Source organism: Balaenoptera ricei, chromosome 2 (assembly GCF_028023285.1).
Source record: "Balaenoptera ricei isolate mBalRic1 chromosome 2, mBalRic1.hap2, whole genome shotgun sequence".
NCBI classification, from domain to species: Eukaryota; Metazoa; Chordata; class Mammalia; order Artiodactyla; family Balaenopteridae; genus Balaenoptera; species Balaenoptera ricei.
Window position 1 is genome coordinate 64650391 of NC_082640.1, and position 24061 is coordinate 64674451.

A 24061-nucleotide genomic window follows, 5' to 3' on the forward strand; every position below is an offset into this window, starting at 1 on the left:
AATACATACGTACATCTAAATGCTGATGGAAAAGAGCCAGTAGAGAGAGGCTCCTGCTGCTGCTGCTGTGTGTGCAGGAACTGTCTGCACAAGATCCCTGTGCACAGGTGAAGGCATTAGCCACAGCTATGAGGGTCACTGCAATAGGAGTGAGGAAGGCTCAAAGGTGGGTACAGATATAGTTAGATTTGTAGATTTGGTGTCAGGAAAGTTGAAGTTCATGACAGTTCCTATTTTCTCTCTGAAGTTGAAGAGTGTGGGAGGAGGTGAGGGCTTTGCAGGTCTGTGGAACGAAGACTGAGGCAGCAGCTGTGGAGAGCTAGAGTGTGAGCTGGCAAGGGAAGCATGGCCAAGGGCAGAGAAACTTGTCCTAGCCTGTGTCGTGGGGGACAGGTTTTCTTCTAAATACAGGTTGCTCTGTTTTGGTACATGGAGGGAAAAGAGCCAGGCAGTAATTCTTCTTCTGGCTTTTAACCCAAACTGCAGGATCCAAGATTAATTTTTTCCTGAGTAATGGTAACTCTTCCCTAGTACTAACACTTTAGTTGGCTACCACTTCCTTTGACACTCTGACATGTATGTTTTCCTTACACAAGAAAACTTAATTTAAATGCATCTGGCACTTGATTTTTTCCTTGGTGGAGTTTCACTTGCTTCATTTTGGAACTTAGTGACCAATCTCCCCAGTTTTGTACAGAGTGTGCCACCTTTGCTTAGTACCATTTATTTGACTCAATTCCTTTAAGTCCTTTCTTTTGTATGAGTTTTCCCCAGGCTGCTGCTCTTGTTCTACTTCCCATCTTTCATATACATGAAATCTGAAAGGAAGTAAAATGTAGGGCTTTTAAAATACTTTAGGTCAGCACATCGATGTCAGGAGCTGATCCAAATATGATCTAATATATAAAACAAAGCCAGTTATTATATACATTTTGTTACCTAGCAGTTAATTGAGATGACAGTTTCTCACTATTGGTTTCTGTAATATACTTGCTGAATTTAGGAAATTTATAAAGTGAGGCAAGATTACATTTAAAATGTTCAAGCAAGGAGTTTTTGCTATCATTTTCTGGAAGAGGGAGAAAGGTACAAGTGGAAAGAGTGTGAGAAGAGGAGATGGAGGCCCTGCACTTGAGTCTTGGCCCTGTCACTTGAAATCATGTGACTGAGCTCCACTAAGTTTGTTTCTTATCTATAAAATCAGAATAATAAGGAAAACAACCAAGATGGTGGAGTAGAAAGACCCTGAGCTCACCTCCTCTCACAAGCACAATGAAATCACAACTATCTACAGAACAACCGTTGATGAAAAAATACTGGAACCTACCAGAAAAGATCTTCTACAACTAAAGACATAAAGAAGGAGCCACAACGAGTAGGGGAGGAGGTGTGGACTCGTGATATAATTAAATCCCACACCCCCTGGGTAGAAAACCCACAAACTGGAGAATAATTATACTGCAGAGGTTCTCCTACAGGAGTGAGAATTCTGAGCCCCACATGAGGCTGTCCAGCCTGGGAGTCTGGCACCGGGAAGATGAGCCCCCAGAGCATTTGGCTTTGAAGGCCAGTGGGGCTTAATTACAGGAGCCCCACAGGACTAGGGGAAACAGAGACTTCACTCTTAAAGAGTGCACGCAAAATCTCATGCATACTGGGACCCAAGGCAAAAGCAGTAATTTGATAGGAGCCTGGGCCAGACCTACCTGTTGGTCTTAGAGTCTCCTGGAGAGGTGGGAGGGTGGCTGTGGCTCACCCTGGTGACACAGACATTGGTGGCAGACGTATTGGGGAACATTCAACCTCAAGAACATTCCCGGCAGCTGCCATATTGGCTCATTAGAGCCAAGCCCTGGCCCCACTCAACAGCCTGTAGGCTCTAGTGCTAGGATGACTCAGGCCAAACAACTAACTGGGTGGGGACACAGCCCCACCCATTGGCAGTCAGGTGGCCTAAAGACTAAAGAGCTCACAGCCACCTCTAGACACTCCCCTAGACATGGCCTAGCCCACCAGAGGGCCAAGACCCAGCTCCACAAACCAGTGGACAGGCACCAGCACCTCTCACCAGGAGAGCTGCACAAGCCTCTAGACCAGTTTCACCCACCAGGGAGCAGACATCGGAAGCAAGAAAATTATGATTCTGCAACACAGGCCAGACCCTACCCTGGGACCGGCTGGGCCCTGCCTTTGCCCACTAGCAGGGCAATGCAACCTTCAGGACACTCCAGACCCCACACCCAACTGTGTCAGGAACTGGCCCTCTCCTACCAATGATCTGCAACAAGATCTGGGATCCCTGGGCCCTGCAGCCAGAATTCAGGAACCAGCTCTGCCTGCCAGAAGCCTGGCACCAACCCCAGGATCCGGTTTCACCTGCCAGTAGGTGGGCAACAGCCCCAGAGTCTTCAGGACCCTGACTCTACCTACCAGCGAGACAGCACTAGCCCTGGGGCCCCCTAGGATTCCGTAACCAGCCACCTCAGGACCAGGCCCTGCTAAACAACATGCAGCAGAATCTGCGCAAGGTAGGGCCCATTAACCAGCCAGACTAGGGGCTAACCAAGCCTACCAGACAGCGCATACAGTCAGCCCGCTACACAGAGGGACCCATGCAGCCCTCTCAGGGGGAACCCCTAGAGCATATAGCCTGGGTGATGAGAGAGGAGTGCACTGCAGGGATGCACAGGCTGCCTCCTACAGAGGGCCACGTCTCCAAGGTTGAGAAATGTAAGTAACCTATGACATACATAAAAATACAAACAGCAACTTAGACAAAATTAGGTGGCAGAAAAATATGTTCCAGGTGAAGGAACAAGATAAAACTGCAGAAGAACAACTAAGTGAAGTGGAGATAGGCAATCTACCTGAGAAAGAGTTCAGAGTAATGATCTTAAAGATGATCAAAGAACTCGGGAGGAGAATGGATGCACAGAGCGAGAAGTTAGAAGTTTTTAACAAAGAGAAAATATAAAGAACAATCAAACAGAGATGAACAATACAATAACTGGAATGAAAAATACACTAGAAGGAATCAATAGTAGACTAAAGTATTCAGAAGAACAGATTAGTGAGCTGGAAGACAGAGCAGTGGAAATCACTGCCGCTAAACAGAAAAAAGAGAAAAGAATGAAAAGAAATGAGGACAGTTTAAGAGACCTCTGGGACAACATCAGGCACACTAATATTTGCATTATAGGGGTCCCAGAAGGAGAACCTCCCTAACCTGGGAAAGGAAACAGTCACCCAAGTCCAGGAAGCACAGAGTCCCATACAGGATTAACCCAAAGAGAACAACCAAGACACATTTTAATCAACATTACAAAAATTAAAGATAAAAAGAGAATACAAAAGCAGCAAGGGAAAAGCAACAAACAACATACGAGGGAACTCCCATAAGGCTATAAGCTGATTTTTCAGCAAAAATTCTGCAGGCAAGAAGGGAGTGACACGATATACTTAAAGTGATGAAAGGAAAAAACCTACAACCAAAAATACTCTACCCAGCAAGGCTCTCATTCAGATTTGATGGAGAAATCAAAAGCTTTACAGACAAGCAAAAGCTAAAAGAATTCAGCACCACCAAACCAGCTTTACAACACATGTTAAAGGAACTTCTCTAGGCGAAAAATAAAAGGCTACATTTAGGAACAAGAAAATTATGGAATGAAAAAGCCCACTGGTAAAGGCAAACATATAGTAAAGGTAGGAAATCATCCACACACAAAGGTAGTATGGAGGTTAAAAGACAAAAGTAGTAAAATCATCTGTATCCACAATAAGCATTTAAGGGATACACAAAACAATTAGATGTAAACTATGATATCAAAAACAGTAATCGTGAGGGGAGAATACAAATGCAGGGTATTTTAAATGCATTTGAAATTAAGAATCAGCAACTTAAAACAATCATGTATATAATAGACTGCTATACAAAAACCTCATGGTAACGGCAAACCAAAAATCTATACTAGATATACACCCCAAAAAGAAAAAGAAATCCAAATATAACACTAAAGATAGCCATCAAGTCACAAAAAAGAGAACAAAAGAAGAAAGGGGGGGAAAAAGACCTACAAAAACAAATCCAAAACAACTAATAAAATGGCATTAAGAACATACACATCGAGGACTTCCCTGGCGGCGCAGTGGTTAAGAATCCACCTACCAATGCAGGGGACATGGGTTCAAGCCCTGGTCTGAGAAGATCCCACATGCCATGGAGCAACTAAGTCTGTGCGCCACAACTACTGAGCCTGCGCTCTAGAGCCCGCGAGCCACAACTACTGAAACCGTGTGCCACAACTACTGAAGCCTGCGCACCTAGAGCCCATGCTCCACAAGAGAAGCCACCGCAATGAGAAACCCGGGCACCACAACAAAGAGTAGCCCCTGCTCACCACAACTAGAGAAAGCCTACGCGCAGCAACAAAAGACCCAACGTAGCCAAAAAATAAATAAATAAATAAAAGAACATACATATTGATAATTATCTTAAATACAAACAGACTAAATGCTCCAACCAAAAGACAGACTGGCTGAATGGATACAAAAACAAGACCCGTATATATGCTGCCTACAAAAGACTCACAGATCTAGAGACACATACAGACTGAAAGTGAGGAGAAGGAAAAAGGTATTCCACACAAATGGAAATCAAAAGAAAGCCAGAGTAGCAATGCTTATATCAGCCAAAATAGACTTTAAAATAAAGACTGTTACAAGGGACAAAGAAGGATACTACATAATGATCAAGGGATCAATCCAAGAAGAAGATATAACAATTGTGAAGGGCTTCCCTGGTGGCGCAGTGGTTGAGAATCTGCCTGCCAATGCAGGGGACGAGGGTTCAAGCCCTGGTCTGGGAAGATCCCACATGCCGCGGAGCAGCTCAGCCCATGAGCCACAATTACTGAGCCTGCGCGTCTGGAGCCTGTGCTCGGCAACGAGAGGCTGCGATAGTGAGAGGCCCGCGCACCACGATGAAGAGTGGCCCCCGCACCGCGATGAAGAGTGGCCCCCGCTTGCCACAACTAGAGAAAGCCCTCGCACAGAAATGAAGACCCAACACAGCCATACATACATACATACATACATACATAAAAAGAATGTAAGCAGACAAGAATATCATTAAAAAAAATTTTTTTTTAAATTGTGAAAATATATATATATATATACACACACACACACACACACACATACACCCAACACAGGAACACCTCAATATATAAGGCAAATATTAACAGAAATAAAAGGAGAAATCAACAGTAACAGAATAGTAGGGGGCTTTTTAACACCTCACTTATATCAATGGACAGATCACCCAGACAGAAAATCAATAAAGAAACAGACCTTAAATAACACATTAGGCCAGATGATATTTATAGAGCATTCTATCCGAAAGCAGCAGAATACACATTCTTTTCAAGTACACGTGGAACATTCTCCAGGATAGATCACATGCTAGGCCACAAAACAAGCCTTGGTAAATTTAACAAAATCGAAATCATATCAAGCATCTTTTTTTTTCCCCCCGACCACAACACTATGAGACGAGAAATCAGCTACAAGAAAAAAAAAACCGCAAAAGACACAAACATGATGGAGGCTAAACAATATGCTACTAAACAATCAATGGATCACTGAAGAAATCAAAGAAGAAATAAAAAAATACCTAGAGATAAATGAAAACAAAAATACGATGATCCAAAACCTATGGGACTCAACAAAAGCAGTTCTAAGAGGCAAGTTTATAGCGATACAAGCTTACCTCAGGAAATGAGAAAAATCTCAAATAAACAACCTAATCTTACACCTAAAGCAACTAGAGGAAGAAGAACAAACAAAACCCAAAGTCAGTAGAAGGCAATAAATCACAAATATCAGAGCAGAAATAAATGAAATAGCGGCAAAGAAAAAGAAAATCAATGAGACGAAAAGCTGGTTCTTTGAAAAGATAAACAAAATTGATGAACATTTAGCCAGACTCATCAAGAAAAAAAGTGAGAGGGCTCAAATCAATAAAATCAGAAATGAAAAAGAAGTTACAACCGACATCACAGAAGCACAAAGGATCGTAAGAGACTACTATGAACAATTATATACCAATAAAATATACAACCTAGAAGAAATAGCCAAATTCTTAGAAAGGTACAATCTCACAAGACCGAACTAGGAGGAAATAGAAAATATGAACAGACCAATTACCAGTACTGAAACTGAATCAGTAATTTAAAAATCCCAACAAACAAATGTCCAGGACCAGATGGCTTCACAGGTGAATTCTACTAAACATTTAGAGAAGAGTTAACACCTATCCTTCTGAAACTATTCCAAAAATCGCAGAGGAAGAAACACTTCCGAACTCATTCTATGAGGCCACCATCATCACCTTGAGACCAAAACCAGACAAAGATATCACACAATAAAGAAAATTACAGGCCAATATCACTGATGAACATAGATGCAAAAATTCTCAACAAAATACTAGCAAACCAACTCCAACAATACATTAAAAGGATCATACACCATGATCAAGTGGGATTTATCGCAGGGATGCAAGGATTTTTCAATATCTGCAATTCAATCAATGTGATACACCATATTAACAAACTGAAGAATAAAAACCATATGATCATCTCAACAGATGCAGAAAAAGCTTTTGATAAAATTCAACATTCAGTTATGAAAAAAACTCTCCAGAAAGTAGGCACAGAGGGAACCTACCTGAACATAATAAAGGCCACATATGACAAACCCACAGCTAACATCATGCTCAATGGTGAAAAGCTGAAAGCATTCCTGCTAAGATCAGGAATTTGACAAGGATGCTCGCTCTTGCCACTTTTATTCAACATGGTTTTGGAAGTCCTAGCCACAACAATCAGAGAAGAAAAAGAAATAAAAGGAATCCAAACTGGAAAAGAAGATGTAAAACTGTCACTGTTTGCAGATGACATGATACTATACATAGAAAATCCTAAAGGTGCCACCAGAAAACTATTAGAGTTCATCAATGAATTCAGTAAAGTTGCAGGATACAAAATTAATATACAGTTTCTATTCACTAACAATGAAATATCAGAAAGAGAAATTAAGGCAACAACCCCATTTACCATCGCATCAAAAAGAATAAAATACCTAGGAATAAACCTACCTAAGGAGGCAAAAAACCCCCTGTACTCTGAAAACTATAAGACCCTGATGAAACAACTGAAGATGACACAAACAGGTGGAAAAATATACCATGTTCTTGGATTGGAAGAATCAATATTAAAATGACCATACTATCTAAGGCAATCTACAGATTCAATGCAATCCCTACCAAATTACCAATGGCATTTTTCAAAGAACTAGAACAAAAAAATTTTAAACTTCTACAGAAACACAGAAGACCCTGAATAGCCAAAACAATCTTAAGAATGGAGCTGGAGGAATCAGGCTCCTTGACTTCAGACTATACAACAAAGCTACAGTAATCAAAACAGTATGGTACTGGCACAAAAACAAACACATAGATCAATGGAACAGGACAGAAAGCCCAGAAATAAACCTATGAACTTATGATCAGTTACTGTACAACAAAGGAGGCAAGAATATATAATGGAGAAAAGACAGTCTCTTCAATAAGTGGTGCTGGGAAAACTGGACAGCTACATATAAAAGAATTAAATTAGAACATTCTCTAACACCATAAAAAAAATAAACTCAAAATGGATTAAAGACCTAAACATAAGACTGGATACTATAAACCTCCTAAAGGGAAGCACAGGCCTAAATCACAACAGTATTTTTCTGGAACTGTCTCCTAGAGTAATGGAAACAAAAGCAAAAATAAACAAATGGGACCTAATTAAACTTACAAGCTTTTGCACAGCAAAGGAAACCATAAACAAAACAAAAAGACAACCTACAGAATGGGAGAAAATATTTGTAAATAATGCAACTGACAAGAGATTAATTTCTAAAATATACAAACAGCTCATACAGCCATACAGCACAATATCAAAACAACAACAAAACAAACAATCCAATCAAAAAATGGGCAAAAGACCTAAAGAGACATTTCCCCAAAGAAGACATACAGATGGCTAACAGGCACATGAAAAGATGCTTATCATCTCTAATTATTAGAGAAATGCAAATCAAAACTACAATGAGGTTACACCTCACCGGTCACCGGTCAGAATGGCCATCATTAAAAAGTCAACAAATAATAAATGCTGGAGAGGGTGTGGACAAAAGGGAACCCTCCTACGTTGTTGGTGGGAATGTAAACTGGTGCAGCCACTACGGAGAACAGTGTGGAGTTCCTTAAAAAACTAAAAATAGAGTTACCATATGATACAGCAATCCCAATCCTGGGCATACATAGGGAGGAGACTCTAATTGGAAAAGATACATGCACCCCAATGTTCACAGCAGCATCATTTACAACAACATGGGAGCAACCTAAATGTCCATCGACAGATGAATGGATAAAGAAGACATGGTATATTCATATATATATATGGAAACAACATAGATGAGCCTAGAGATTATCATACTAAGTGAAGTCAAAGACAAATATCACATATCACTTATATGCAGAATTTAAAAACACGACACAATGAACTAATTTACAAAACAGAAAAAGACTCACAAGACATAGAAAACAAACTTATGGTTACCAAAGGGGAAAGTGGGGGTAAGGGATAAATTAGGAATCTGGGATTAACAGATACACACTACTATATATAAAATTGGTAAACAACAAGGACCTGCTGTATAGCACAGGGAACTATATTTAATATCTTGTAATAACCTATAATAGAAAATGGAAAAAAATCTGAAAAAGAATATATACATGTATAAATGAATCACTTTGCTATACACCTGAAACACTGTAAATCAACCATAATTCAATACAAAAATACCTGGAAAAAACTTGACAATTAAATGAGATTATAATTATATATAATAACGTATATAAAGTACTTTGCACGTTATAGAGTGATACAAAGATTAGTTGTCATTTACCACCCTTGAGTAAGTTTTCTCTTTTGACATAACAGTATTTATCAGGCCATTTTTCACACAGCTGAATGGGTGCACTATAAAACTAAGTTTTCAAACTTGCTGCTAGTCTTAAAATGGACTGGTAGTAGGACAGAGAAATAGGTTTATTTTTGTGTGTACTATATGCTTTACACACCATACTGAATCCTCATTGTACCTGCTTAAACAGACTACAACTTCGTTTTGCAGATGAGGCTACTGAATCTGAAACTTGCCCAAGGCTATAAGTGTATAACTGATAGTGCTTGGATTTGCAACATTCATGCTCTTTCCCACACCATAGCATGTAAATTTCTGTAACTATTCTCCCCTTTTCTAAGTGATGGAAGAAAAAAATTTCAGTATCAGTAAATAACCATATGAGTTTGCCATTTCAATGGAATACCTATTATTAAAACATATAGTCAATATGGATATAGTAAAAACTATAAAAATAATAAGACATATCAGAAATATAATCCACTTGTGGTTTTTAAATTATTCTGATCCAATTAGGACTAGTACTTAGGAACTTCAACAGCTATCTAGCCAAAGGGCAGAAATATTTTGATCTGGACAGTGTTAAATAGAAAAATCAATGATATTTTTGACCACCATGTGAAGCTGGGTTTATATATGGTGACCTTTCAATTCCATATGAGACACAGGTTGGACAAGTGTGAGTTACTTATGGATCAATACAACAGGATATTTGAAAGCAGGGTGGTTCAGTGTGATAACTGCTCAATCCACTTTTGAATAACCTGCTTACCCACTGAATATTTTTAAATTGAATTCTGCACACTAGATCCTTTTGACTCTAAAAGAAGGGAGCACAGTACCAGCAAAAGATCTTTTTCCTATTGTGTATCATGTAATATCAATGGTATATGGTCAAGCAGGTGTATAACTTACAGGCTGTTATAGTATCTAGTGAAGTATTACAAGTAGACTCAAGTTCTCCTGTCATTTACAATGTTAACACTTACAAATGGCATACTCAAAAGTTTTACAGAAGTAGACTAACCTGTGGTACAATCCAATCATGCTATGTATCTGGAAAAGGAGACCTTAGATTTAGTCTTCTTTTTTTTTTTTTTTAAGACTTTACTAGTTTAGTTCAAAAAATAATTTATTTCTGGCACGAATCTTAGGGAGTCAGGAAAGATTGCTCCCATATGTACTGTCTTAAGAGGGAGACAATCTGACATTTAAACAGACATACTTTGCACTATTCATTATCAGAAAAACAACAACTTTTCCCAGAGAAAATTTGACCCTTTCGCAGTCTAGACTAGATGCCTAAGTCAACAGTTATTTAAACAATATTGCTTTCTTATCATATCTACACTCCTGGCCTCGGCAACCCGTGTCCTTTTGCTGTCCCTCCCTCCCTATTTCACCTCTATGGCTGATTGCCAGTTCCTAATCTTTTTTTCCTGCTCCCAGCTTCCATTAGGTATCCTTTTTTATCCCAAATATACTGACTTGAAATGGAAACTTTTTTGGTAGCTTTCTCTTTGACTTTTAGTTTCAACTTGTGTTCACTGAGGCCTGCTATGTGACCTGTACTTATTTACACTTACTGGGTTTTCCCTTCCCGACTAAAAGGAACTGGGTTACTGCCTCTGTGGTCACTGAGTGGTGAGGTTATTTTGGGCCATGCAGGCTGGGGGCAGGGTTAGCCTGGGGAGGTAGCTGAAATAAGTTTCATGGCTGAAGTTAATCTTTGGCTTTCAAGTCCCATACACATTGCAATCTAATTCTCATTAGAAATAGAATATGTGCATCTAACATATCATTTAAATTATTCATTATCTGAAATAACTCTGAAAAAACATATCCATGATTTAGGAGGGATAGCTTTTCTTTTTTACTCTTAGTTCCACATTTTAAAAATTACATTGTCTGCATTTTGAATTAAGTGAAAGGGTTGAGAAAGGTCACTTTTTCTCCTTTATATCTCAGAAATAAACCAACTTTCAGTCTGTAAGTTTCAGATACAATAATAGTCCTCAAATCACCATGACTAACTGAAAACAATTCTGTCAGATTAAGGTAAAGAGGGGAGGAAAAATGACCATCAGAAAGCAGAAATATTTATCTGAAAAACCAGGTAATCTTGGGAAGTTATCAGCTATAAGTTTTAAAACTATAGAGCTTTGGATATAAGGAAAGAGTGTGTGCATGGCTAATAGACAAGGTGAAGGAAAGCTTGTTATCAATCCAGAGTAGCAAGGCAGCCCACTCACTGAGCAAAGTAAGAGGTCCACCAAGACTTTTATTTTGATGAAGTTATTTAATATTCCCCCTTTCTTAAAGCACTCCGGGAATCAGATGGGGGAAGATGGGCTAACATCATCTTTATCAAGTATTGGCAAAAGTTATAGCTGGGAAAGCCTTTGCATGGTGAATGGAAGAGATCTCACAGAACTGAGTAACCGATTCTCTTAATATTTAGATGTTGAATTAGGTTAGGTCTTGATCTGCTTCTAGCCAGTTGATCTCTTCAAATATGTCGGCTGACATTCACAGAAAGAGAGACAAGATGAAAAGGCAGAGGGCTATGTACCAGATGAAGGAACAAGATAAAACCCCAGAAAAAAAACTAAATGGAGATAGGCAACCTTCCAGAAAAAGAATTCAGAATAATGATAGTGAAGATGATCCAGGACCTCAGAAAAAGAATGGAGGCAAAGACTGAGAAGATGCAAGACATGTTTAACAAATACCTAGAAGAATTAAAGAACAAACAAACAGAGATGAACAACACAATAACTGAAATGAAAACTACACTAGAAGGAATCAATAGCAGAATAACTGAGGCAGAAGAACGGATAAGTGACCAGGAAGACAGAATGGTGGAATTCACTGCCGCGGAACAGAATAAAGAAAAAAGAATGAAAAGAAATGAAGACAGCCTAAGAGACCTCTGGGACAACATTAAACGCAACAACATTTGCATTATAGGGGTCCCAGAAGGAGAAGAGAGAGAGAAAGGACCCGAGAAAATATCTGAAGAGATTATAGTCGAAAACCTCCCTATCATGGGAAAGGAAATAGCCACCCAAGTCTAGGAAGCGCAGAGAGTCCCACACAGGATAAACCCAAGGAGAAACACGCCGAGACACATAGTAATCAAACTGGCAAAAATTAAAGACAAAGAAAAATTATTGAAAGCAGCAAGGGAAAAATGACACATAACATACAAGGGAACTCCCATAAGGTTAACAGCTGATTTCTCAGCAGAAACTCTACAAGCCAGAAGGGAGTGGCATGATATACTTAAAGTGATGAAAGGGAAGAACCTACAACCAAGATTACTCTAACCGCCAAGGATCTCATTCAGATTCGATGGAGAAATCAAAAGCTTTACAGACAAGCAAAAGCTAAGAGAATTCAGCACCACCAAACCAGCTCTACAACAAATGCTAAACGGACTTCTCTAAGTGGGAAACACAAGAGAAGAAAAGGACCTACAAAAACAAACCCAAAACAATTAAGAAAATGGTCATAGGGACATACATATCGATAATTACCTTAAACGTGAATGGATTAAATGCTCCAACCAAAAGACATAGGCTTGCTGAATGCATACAAAAACGAGACCCATATATATGCTGTCTACAAGAGACCCACTTCAGACCTAGGACACATACAGACTGAAAGTGAGGGGATGGAAAAAGATATTCCATGCAAATGGAAATCAAAAGAAAGCTGGAGTACCAATACTCATATCAAATAGACTTTAAAATAAAGAATGTTACAAGAGACAAGGAAGGACACTACATAATGATCAAGAGATCAATCCAAGAAGAAGAAATAACAATTATAAATATATATGCACCCAACATAGGAGCATCTCAATACATAAGGCAACTGCTAACAGCTATAAAAGAGGAAATCGACAGTAACACAATAATAGTGGGGGACTTTAACACCTCACTTATACCAATGGACAGATCATCCAAAATGAAAATAAATAAGGAAACAGAAGCTTTAAATGACACAGTAAACCAGATAGATTTAATTGATATTTATAGGACATTCCATCCAAAAACAGCAGATTACACTTTCTTCTCAAGTGCGCATGGAACATTCTCCAGGATAGATCACATCTTGGGTCACAAATCAAGCCTCAGTAAATTTAAGAAAACTGAAATCATATCAAGCATCTTTTCTGACCACAATGCTATGAGATTAGGAATCAATTACAGGGAAAAAAACGTAAAAAACACAAACACATGGAGGCTGAACAATACATTACTAAATAACTGAGACATCATGGAAGAAATCAAGGAGGAAATCAGAAAATACCTAGAGACAAATGACAATGAAAACATGGCGATCCAAAACCTATGGGATGCAGCAAAAGCAGTTCTAAGAGGGAAGTTTATAGCTATACAAGCCTACCTCAAGAAACAAGAACAATCTCAAATAAAGAATCTAACCTTACACCCAAAGGAACTAGAGAAAGAAGAACAAACAAAACCCAAAGTTAGCAGAAGGAAAGAAATCATACAGATCAGAGCAGAAATAAATGAAATAGAAACAAAGAAAACAATGCAAACATCAATAAAACTAAAAGCTGGTTCTTTGAGAAGATAAACAAAATTGATAAACCATTAGCCAGACTCATCAAGAAAAAGAGGGAAAGGACTCAAATCAATAAAATTAGAAATGAAAAAGGAGAAGTTACAACAGACACCACAGAAATACAAAGCAGCCTAAGAGACAAGCCACTCTATGCCAATAAAATGGACAACCTGGAAGAAATGGACAAATTCTTAGAAAGGTATAACCTTCCAAGATTGAACCAGGAAGAAGCAGAAAATATGAACAGACCAATCACAATTAATGAAATTGAAACTGTGATTAAAAATCTTCCAACAAAGAAAAGTCCAGGACCAGATGGCTTCACAGGTGAATTCTATCAAACATTTAGAGAAGAGCTAACACCCATCCTTCTCAAACTCTTCCAAAAAATTGCAGAGGAAGGAACACTCCCCACACTCATTCTATGAGGCCACCATCACCCTGATACCAAAACCAGACAAAGATACTACAAAAAAAGAAAATTACAGACCAATATCACTGATGAATACAGATGCTAAAAGCCTCAACAAAATACTCGCAAACAGAATCCAACAACACATTAAAAGGATCATACACCATGATCAAGTGGGATTTATCCCAGGGATGCAAGGATTCTTCAATATATGCAAATCAAACAATGTGATACACCATATTAACAAATTGAAGAATAAAAACCATATGATCATCTCAATAGATATAGAAAAAGCTTTTGACAAAATTCAACACCCATTTCTGATAAAAACTCTCCAGAAAGTGGGCATAGAGGGAACCTACCTCAACATAATAAAGGTCACATACAACAAACCCACAGCAAACATCATTCTCAATGGTGAAAAACTGAAAGCATTTCCTCTAAGATCAGGAACAAGACAAAGATGTCCACTCTCACCACTGTTATTCAACACAGTTTGGGAAGTCCTAGCCACAGCAATCAGAGAAGAAAAAGAAATAAAAGGAATACAAATTGGAAAAGAAGTCAAACTGTCACTGTTTGCAGATGACATGATACTATACATAGAGAATCCTAAAGATGCCACCAGAAAACTACTAGAGTTAATCAATGAGTTTGGTAAAGTTGCAGGATACAGAATTAATGCATAGAAATCTCCTGCATTCCTATACACTAATGATGAAAGATCAGAAAGAGAAATTACGGAAACACTCCCATTTACTACTGCAACAAAAAAAATAAAATACCTAGGAATAAACCTACCTAGGGAGACAAAAGACTTATATGCAGAAAACTATAAGACACTGATGAAAGAAATTAAAGATGATACCAACAGATGGAGAGATATACCATATTCTTGGATTGGAAGGATTAACATTGTGAAAATGACTATACTACTCAAAGCAATCTACAGATTCAATGCAATCCCTATCAAATTACCAATAGCATTTTTTACAGAACTAGAACAAAAAGTGTTAAAATTTGTATGGAGACACAAAAGACCCCGAATAGCCAAAGCAGTCTTGAGGGAAAAAAGCGGAGCTGGAGGAATCAGACTCCCTGACTTCAGACTATACTACAAAGCTACAGTCATCAAGACAATATGGTACTGGCACAAAAACAGAAATATAGATCAATGGAACAAGATAGAAAGCCCAGAGATAAACCCACGCACTTATGGTCAACTAATCTATGACAAAGGAGGCAAGGATATATGATGGAGAAAAGATAGTCTCTTCAATCAGTGGTGCTGGGAAAGCTGGACAGCTTCATGTAAAAGAATGAAACTAGAGCACTCTCTAACACCATACACAAAAATAAACTCAAAATGGATTAGAGACCTAAATGTAAGACCGGACACTATAAAACTCTTATAGGAAAACATAGGAAGAACACTCTTTGACATAAATCACAGCCAGATCTTTCTTGATCCACCTCCTAAAGTAGTGGAAATAAAAAGAAAAATAAACAAATGGGACCTAATGAAACTTCAAAGCTTTTGCACAGCAAAGGAAACCATAAACAAGACGAAAAGACAACCCTCAGAATGGGAGAAAATATTTGCAAATGAATCAATGGACAAAGGATTAATCTCCAAACTATATAAACAGCTCATGCAGCTCAATATTAAAAAAACAAACAGCCCAATCCAAAAATGGGCAGAAGACCTAAATAGACATTTCTCCAAAGAAGACATACAGATGGCCAAGAAGCACATGTAAAGCTGCTCAACATCACTAATTATTAGAGAAATGCAAATCAAAACTACAATGAGGTATCACCTCACACCAGTTAGAATGGGCATCATCAGAAAATCTACAAACAGCAAATGCTGGAGAGGGTGTGGAGGAAAGGGAACCCTCTTGCACTGTGGGTGGGAATGTAAATTGATATAGCCACTATGGAGAACAGTATGGAGGTTCCTTAAAAAACTAAAAATAGAATTACCATATGATCCAGCAATCCCACTACTGGGCATATACCCAGAGAAAACCATAATTCAAAAAGACACATGCACCCCAATGTTCACTGCAGCACTATTTACAATAGCCAGGTCATGGAAGCAACCTAAATGCCCATCGACAGATGAATGGATAAAGAAGGTGTGGTATATATATATATACAATGGAATATTACTCAGCCATAAAAAGGAACGAAATTGGGTCATTTGTTGAGATGTGGATGGATCTAGAGACTGTCATAGAGAATGAAGTAAGTCAGAAAGAGCAAAACAAATACCGTATATTAACGCATATATGTGGAACCTAGAAAAATGGTACAGCAGAACTGGTTTGCAGGTCAGAAACTGAGACACAGATGTAGAGAACAAACATATGGATACCAAGGGGGGAAAGCGGCATGGGGGTGGGGGGGGCTGGCGTGATGAATTGGGCGATTGGGATTGAAATGTATACACTCATGTGTATAAAATTGATGACTAATAAGAACCTGCTGTATAAAAAAATAAAATTCAAAAAAAATACAACAATCCTTTTACATGTCACTAGGCACTAACTAAAAATCAACAGAATAGCACAGTGAGTTGGCATACGGATTTTAAATTGTTTATTTAGTTATAGGTCATGTTATGTCAAATCACTTCTGACAAAAAAAATAGTATGTGGGCTGTGCAGTAAGTTTTTGGTTCTTCTATAATTTTCTTCCTGCATTCTAGACTTCACATAGTCTTAATTTGGTTTACTGATCACTGCTTTTCCTTTGGAATAAGCCAGTGTGGATAAGGGAGACCAAAAGGGAATTAGTTAAGTGTTAAGATAGCTTGGTTTTAAGGTTTTGGTGCATATTTTCAAGACATTTTCACAGAACATATTGCTCTCAAGTTAGGGTTAAAGTGAAACTTTCCATTAGGATAATACAGAGGATAACATTCTCTCAGGAAAAAGTAAGAATTCTAACCTTTCCTCTACCAGGCATCTTCCCTCTACCAGGCATCTTCCCTCAGGCACTGAGGTTGCAGCCATCCAATACATGGGGAGAGGCAGAAAGAGGAGACTTCAAAAGTCACAAATATATTTCAACAGCTAATTTTTAGCAAGTGTGGCAATGAGATCTTTCCATTCTCCTCTCTTCTTTGTGATGTACGTAGGAGTGAGTAGCTGCAATAGCGATTCTGGCTGTTGCCTGAAGTAGTTCCGACACAAGGCCTCAGTGTTACATATCACGTACATCCCACAGTCATAGCTGTTTTGTTGAGCAGGGGCTTTCTCTTCCACAAAGGCCAATTTGTCTCCTTTTCTGCCTAAGAAAGCCTCTAGTTTCTCCGCTACCTGCTTTGCATGGACTGAGTTGCTCCTACTATGAGAATCATAATGAAAAAAGCTATTTTTATCTTGGAGATAAACCAACAAACTCCAATGGGTTCCCCCAGCTGCCTGGTTGGAATTATCATTGATGGCTAAAAATACAACTCTCTTGTGAGGGAGGTCCAAGGGTTCAAGGAACACGGCGATCTCTGCTGGGTTGCCAGTGCACTTGATGAACTGGGTGACTTCAGGGCTGATGAAGCAGACATGGTCAGAGCAGTCATGAAACTGACTGTTGGCAAAGTACTCAAAGGCAAACCCAATAATATGGTCATTGAGCCAGCTTGGAGGATCCAGTAGTGAGACATCTGATTGCCGCAGTAGACTGTCCATGTAACTCAAGACTACTGGGTCCATCTTGTACTGACCAGGGCTGCTCAGAAATTCCAGAAGCTGAAGGAGAGGCAGAAGACAATATTTACTGTTGAATATGATACTTGGCTGTAAAACGGGGATCATAAATAGCTACTCTTACAAGGTTTTGGGTAAGGATTAAATATAATTGTAAAGTGTTTAGCAACAATGTCTGGCTAAGAGTAAACACTCAAAAAAACTCTAGCTTATGTGCTTTATGTTAACAATTAGTTAGAATGAAAACTTTGGAAATTCTGCATCTGAAATAGTAAGCATGGATTTAAAATCTCCTCTTTAAATGCAGAGATTGGTTAAAATTATAACTAATGTTTTACCAAACTCTATAGCATGAACCATATATTTGGCCCTTTAATGAATATGCATGATAAGAATGGCAAATTGTTTTTATATTAAAGATGAATTTTCAGGGCTTCCCTGGTGGTGCAGTGGTTAAGAATCTGCCTGCCAATGCAGGGGACATGGGTTTGAGCCCTGGCCCAGGAAGATCCCACATGCCGCGGAGCAACTGGGCCCATGTGTCACAACTGCTGAAGCCTGCGCGCATAGAGCCCATGCTCCGCAACGAGAGGCCGCCGCAATGAGAGGCCCGCGCACCGCAACGAAGAGTGGCCCCTGCTCACTGCAACTAGAGAAAGCCTGCGTGCAGCAATGAAGACCCAACTCAGCCAAGAATAAATTAATTAATTTTTTAAAAAAAGATGAATTTTCAGAGTCCAATTTAAATGTTACTAATTACTAAGGGAAATAGCTTCCATTTCAAAATTAATTTTCAAGAGATAAGATAAAATATTGCTTCCTCATTCCATAATGGAAAGTGACAGTGATTAGAGTAGTTAAAAGGAACTGTAATTTCAAGAACAGAAAATCATGAGGGTAATACAAATGAAATTCATTCCTGATTCTGCCCAGTTATGAACATGAGTGACAGTCTTTCCCATCTTTAACCTCAAGGGGTATGACAGAGACTACAGAAATTCTTCTGGCACTGAAAGGTAGTGTGGCACAGGAATCATGAGACCTGGGTCTAGCCCTAGTTCTACCACTGATTTGCTAGTATCATCCTAATTAAGTCATTTAATTGATTTTGATTTTGTCCTTGTTTTTGGTCATCTGTAAAATGGCCCCAGAGAGTTGTAGAAAAGGCCAAATGATTTTACTCGAAGGTATTAAAAGAGTATAAAATGTTGTACAAATAGTACTTATGTTATTAATTGGATGATATTAGTAAGATGATTGGACAATCTGGATAGAACTCCAAACTAATCAAAGGAAATGAGGTTTGGAAACAAATATCCATTCATATTACCTTGTTCAAACAAAGGCATGACTAACTTAGAGTGGGAGCAAGACAAGTCATATAGTACGATTAATATGCTCATGATCACCTGAGGTAAGGTGCTAACAGAGACAAGAAATGTGATAAGTGTGGTAATATAATATTTGAACCTAACAGAGGTCACTGCTATGCACTCACTTGGCAGCATAACAATATTTCTAAAAATCATAAAGCAATAAACTGTCACATGCAGATTGAGAGTACAAAGCAAAGCATATTGTAAGAAAATAACACTGCTATGAAAGACTGGGCTAGAATAGTGACATTAATTTAATCAATTCTGGCCATTAGACTAGTTATTTTACCACTTGGTTACACTATTAAAACAATAAAATTTTGTGACACAACCATTTTCATGTAATCAAAACCCTACAAAAACCCATACAGAAAAATAAATATACCCCTGAAGAAAAAAAACCTCAAGTAATGAGGTAGCTAGGAAGCACCAAAGACGGTTTTTTTGTGCATACAGTACATCATAATATGAACTATAAGAAGTAATACAAGGCTGTTGATGAGTGTGTATATCTATCTGTATAAAATAAGATGGCATGAATTAAGATTTTCTTAAGAGGAAAGAATAACTTGAGCACAGACATAAACTGGAGCCAGGAACGAAGTTAACGAGGCATAGAGTACATTTGTTATGGGTGCGCCACAAATTTGGCTCTTGCTTTTTGGCAGCTAACCAGAGAGTGTTAAGTTAAACATTCACAATGTCCATAGGGTAAAAACAAAGCAATTGCTCTGGAGAGGTAAAAGCATTCTTTGTATTAAGGTCAGACAGATTTCTCTCAAGAAATTTTCATAAAAGACATGGTGTATTATAATGAATGTCCCATAATATCCTTATAAAAGATGAAACAATTTCAGAGGACTGTTTCTTACAACGATCCTTAATATCCAGCCTGATGGCAAATGAGCAAACAGCAATCTAGGAAAAGCAGCTGTGGGAGGCTAGGTGCTCAGCTGGCTGCTGATGTGACTGGATTTAAGAATATATGAGCATGAAAAGGGAATGACTGCATGTGCATCGAGCAAGGCTCCCTGACTCTCCCCCTCATGCCTTCAATGACTATGAGGAGTGGTAAGGGCCAGACTGTACTGCCTGGCAAATACCTGGAGACCTGCTCTCTATGCTGCCAGCTGAAATCAGACCTACACCTTAACAGCAAACCCAACTAGGGGTAGAAGCCCACAAGAAGAAGAGTGCCTGAACAGACAGGCATCTCACCTTGGAGGGAGTGTCCACAGGCAGGGCCAAGATTTTCTTCAGAAAACAGTTTTTGTGTTTTGTTTGTTTGATTTTGAAAACATCCAACGTACAGACATTGGGTCAATCAGGACTTAATTCTATTCCATACAGCATGATTGCAATAGTTTAACCTCAACAATTCTAAAGCAGATGGAACCAGACTGGCCTTTGGGCAAACCACCTTGGCCAAGAAAATGGATGCTAAACTTCATATCGGAAGACTTGAATTTTAGACTCCATTCTGTTAACTCATTGGCTATATGATCATAAACAAACTACTTGATTTCTTTAAGACACAGTTTCCTTTTCTGTAAAGTGAGAATATTAATACATGACCTTTACCAACGGGTATTTGTCAATATTAAATGAAGAAACGTAAGTAACTAATACTTTAAAAAAATATAACAAAGTAGTATTTCCAGATATCTACTGGGTCATCAGGAAATTTATATCCTGACAACTGGTAACTGTAATGTATCACACTGAACAAATGTTTATTGAGTGTTTCCTATGTGCTAGGGGCTAGAAAATCAGAATGGGGATAAGATAGTCATAGTTCCTACCCTCACTGAGCTTAAGCCTATTATGTTATAATGAATACATAATGAATATATACATGTCTTTTAGTCAATGAACACCTATTGAGTACCTAATATTAGGTGTCATGGGAGATACAAAGATGTGTAAGGTAGCTTACACTCAAAGAAGAAACCCATAAGCCACAAATAATATGAATGGGAATTCAAAAGAGGGAAATGGATGGAGAGCTCAGATCAGGAAAGACTTCAAGGAGAAAGTGGCATAAAAGTGGGCTCTTGAAAGGCAGGTAGAGTTGCATGCATGTTGAAGGGCATTAAGAAGGCAGAGAGGCAAGGAAAGTGCCTTTAAGTGTGTAGTCCAGTTTGTCTGGAACGAAGTGGGAGTAGGGATGTAGGTGAAGGTTGGAGGATTATCAGAAGCTAAGTGTTGACAGACTGATTTCTAGGTGTAAAGTGTAGAACTTATACTGGAGAAAATGTGGAGCCATTAATGGCTTTGTCAGTGCTTTAGGAAGATTAATGATTCAGGCATAGTATACAGGATTAATTGGTAGGGAGAGAAATTGGAGGTAGAGATCAACTAGATTTTCATTGAAAGTAAAGGTAGGAGGACATGACCTAAACCAGGCAAAATGGTAGTAGGAGAGAGGCAAGGAGGAAAAGATATTATAGACAGAGTATCAATAAGGGATCAGAGGAGGGCAAATAAGAGATAAGAATTAAGAAACGGTCTGGAAGTTTTCGTTGGAGTGACTGGAAGAACAATGATCCCATCATTAATGGAGTAAGGGAAAAGGAGATGGAAGGGGACCTAGCACAAGAACCAGGAGCCATTTGGAACCATCCTAGGGTTATATCCTTTCTATATAGTGAGCACTGTGCTTAGCATATCTGAGGTACAATAAATGTTTGTCAGATGAATGAACCTTTTTAAAAAGGGAGTCAGAAAATACAGATTAGGGAAAAAAAGGGAAATAAGGCATTTTAAGATTTTTGTATTGTCTGTAACATCCCCATTTTTGCTTTGGTTTTGTGTTTTGTCTGTTTTCCTCTGTTGATTAGTAGTAAATTCCTTCAGAATTAAGAGACCTATGTATCTGGTCTTGGTGGATGGTAAGGAATATTGGGGAGACAATGACCTCCTCATAGTTCTATTTGTAAAATCCGACAAAATATAGTATAGTCATTTTCACAATGTTGATTCTTCCAATCCAAGAACATAGTACATCTCCCCAACTGTTTGAATGAAATTAGAACACTCCCTAACACCATACACAAAAATAAACTCAAAATGGATTGATTAAAGACCTAAATGTAAGGCCAGACACTATAAAACTCTCAGAGGAAAACATAGGCAGAACACTCTATGACATAAATCACAGCAAGATCCTTTTTGACCCACCTCCTAGAGAAATGGAAATAAAAACAAAAATAAACAAATGGGGCCTAATGAAACTTAAAAGCTTTTGCACAGCAAAGGAAACCATAAACAAAACAAAAAGACAACCCTCAGAATGGGAGAAAATATTTGCAAATGAAGCAACTGACAAAGGATTAATCTCCAAAATATACAAGCAGCCCATGCAACTCAATATCAAAAAACAAACAACCCAATCCAAAAAGAGACAGAAGACCTAAATAGACATTTCTTCAAAGAAGACATACAGATTGCCAACAAACAAATGAAAAGATGCTCAACATCACTAATCATTAGAGAAATGCAAATCAAAACTACAATGAGGTATCACCTCACACCAGTCAGAATGGCCATCATCAAAATATCTACAAACAATAAATGCTGGAGAGGGTGTGGAGAAAAGGGAACCCTCTTGCACTGTTGGTGGGAATGTAAATTGATACAGCCACTATGGAGAACAGTATGGAGGTTCCTTAAAAAACTAAAAATAGAACTACCATTCGACCCAGCAATCCCACTACTGGGCATATACCCTAAGAAAACCATAATTCAAAAAGAGTCATGTACCACAGTGTTCATTGCAGCCCTATTTACAATAGCCAGGACATGGAAGCAACCTAAGTGTCCATCAACAGATGAATGGATAAAGATGTGGCACATATATACAATGGAATATTAGCCATAAAAAGAAACGAAATTGAGTTATTTGCAATGAGGTGGATGGACCTAGAGTCTGTCATACAGAGTGAAGTAAGTCAGAAAGAGAAAAACAAATACTGTATGCTAACACATATATATGGAATCTAAAAAAAAAAAAATGGTTCTGATGAACCTAGGGGCAGGACAGGAATAAAGACACAGACGTAGATTATGGACTTGAGGACACGGGGAGGGGGAAGGGTAAGCTGGGACGAAGTGAGAGAGTAGCACTGACATATATACACTACCAAATATAAAACCAACAGCTAGTGGGAAGCAGCTGCATGGCACAGGGAGATCAGCTCGGTGCTCTGCAACCACCTAGAGGGGTGGGATAAGGAGGGTGTGAGGGAGACACAAGAGGGAGGGGATATGGGGATATACGTATGCATATAGCTGATGCACTTTGTTATACAGCAGAAACTAACACAACACTGTAAAGCAGTTATACTCCAATAAAGATGTTAAAAAAATATATAGTATAGTTTTATATTTTGCAGCCAGGAGGCTTTGAGTTCAGGATCTGACTTTGCCACTTGCTATCTGTGTGACTCTGGACAAGTTATTCATCCTCTTTCCTGGCCTCATTTTCTTCATCTGTAAAAGGAGGTAATAATAAAACCTGTCTCTCAAGAGTTGCTCTGTGAATTCAAAACACAAGTGAAAAGACTCAGCACATTGTCTGGTATCTAGCAAGCTCTCAAAAAAAAAATTATTTCCTTCCCTGTTCTCTATATATTTGGGGTGGTAATAATGGATCTTAAAGATTTCTTGAAAATAAAGCATCTGTTTGTCTCTTTATATAAAGCCACAAAGTCACCAAGGATAGATCTAGCCAGGGCATGACTCTGCACTCTTGTACTTCACCTTTGGCATAAGCACAGTGAATGCTAACTCCAGAGAAAAGCAGTCTCTCAACCTGAGTGAAGCATGCTGTTAATGTGCTGTCAGCATACACAAACCTTGTGGTTACAGGGTTTAGTTTATTATATCTTCCAACTTCTGTAGCTAAATGAAGTGAATACTGAATTCAT

General features: G+C 38.6%; 1 protein-coding gene across 28 annotated transcripts in view; it reads right to left on the bottom strand.

Moving 5' to 3' along the window:
• The window catches only part of SENP8 (SUMO peptidase family member, NEDD8 specific), a 54989-nt gene that overhangs the window by 20406 nt on the left and 10522 nt on the right, over positions 1-24061 (bottom strand). For all 28 annotated transcript variants that reach the window (XM_059912847.1, XM_059912842.1, XM_059912845.1 and 25 more), the window contains exon 2: positions 17000-17799. In XM_059912847.1, the coding sequence (XP_059768830.1) occupies positions 17125-17763 (639 nt within the window). In that variant the 5' untranslated portion in view covers positions 17764-17799 and the 3' untranslated portion in view covers positions 17000-17124. The remainder of the gene's footprint in view (positions 1-16999; positions 17800-24061) is intronic.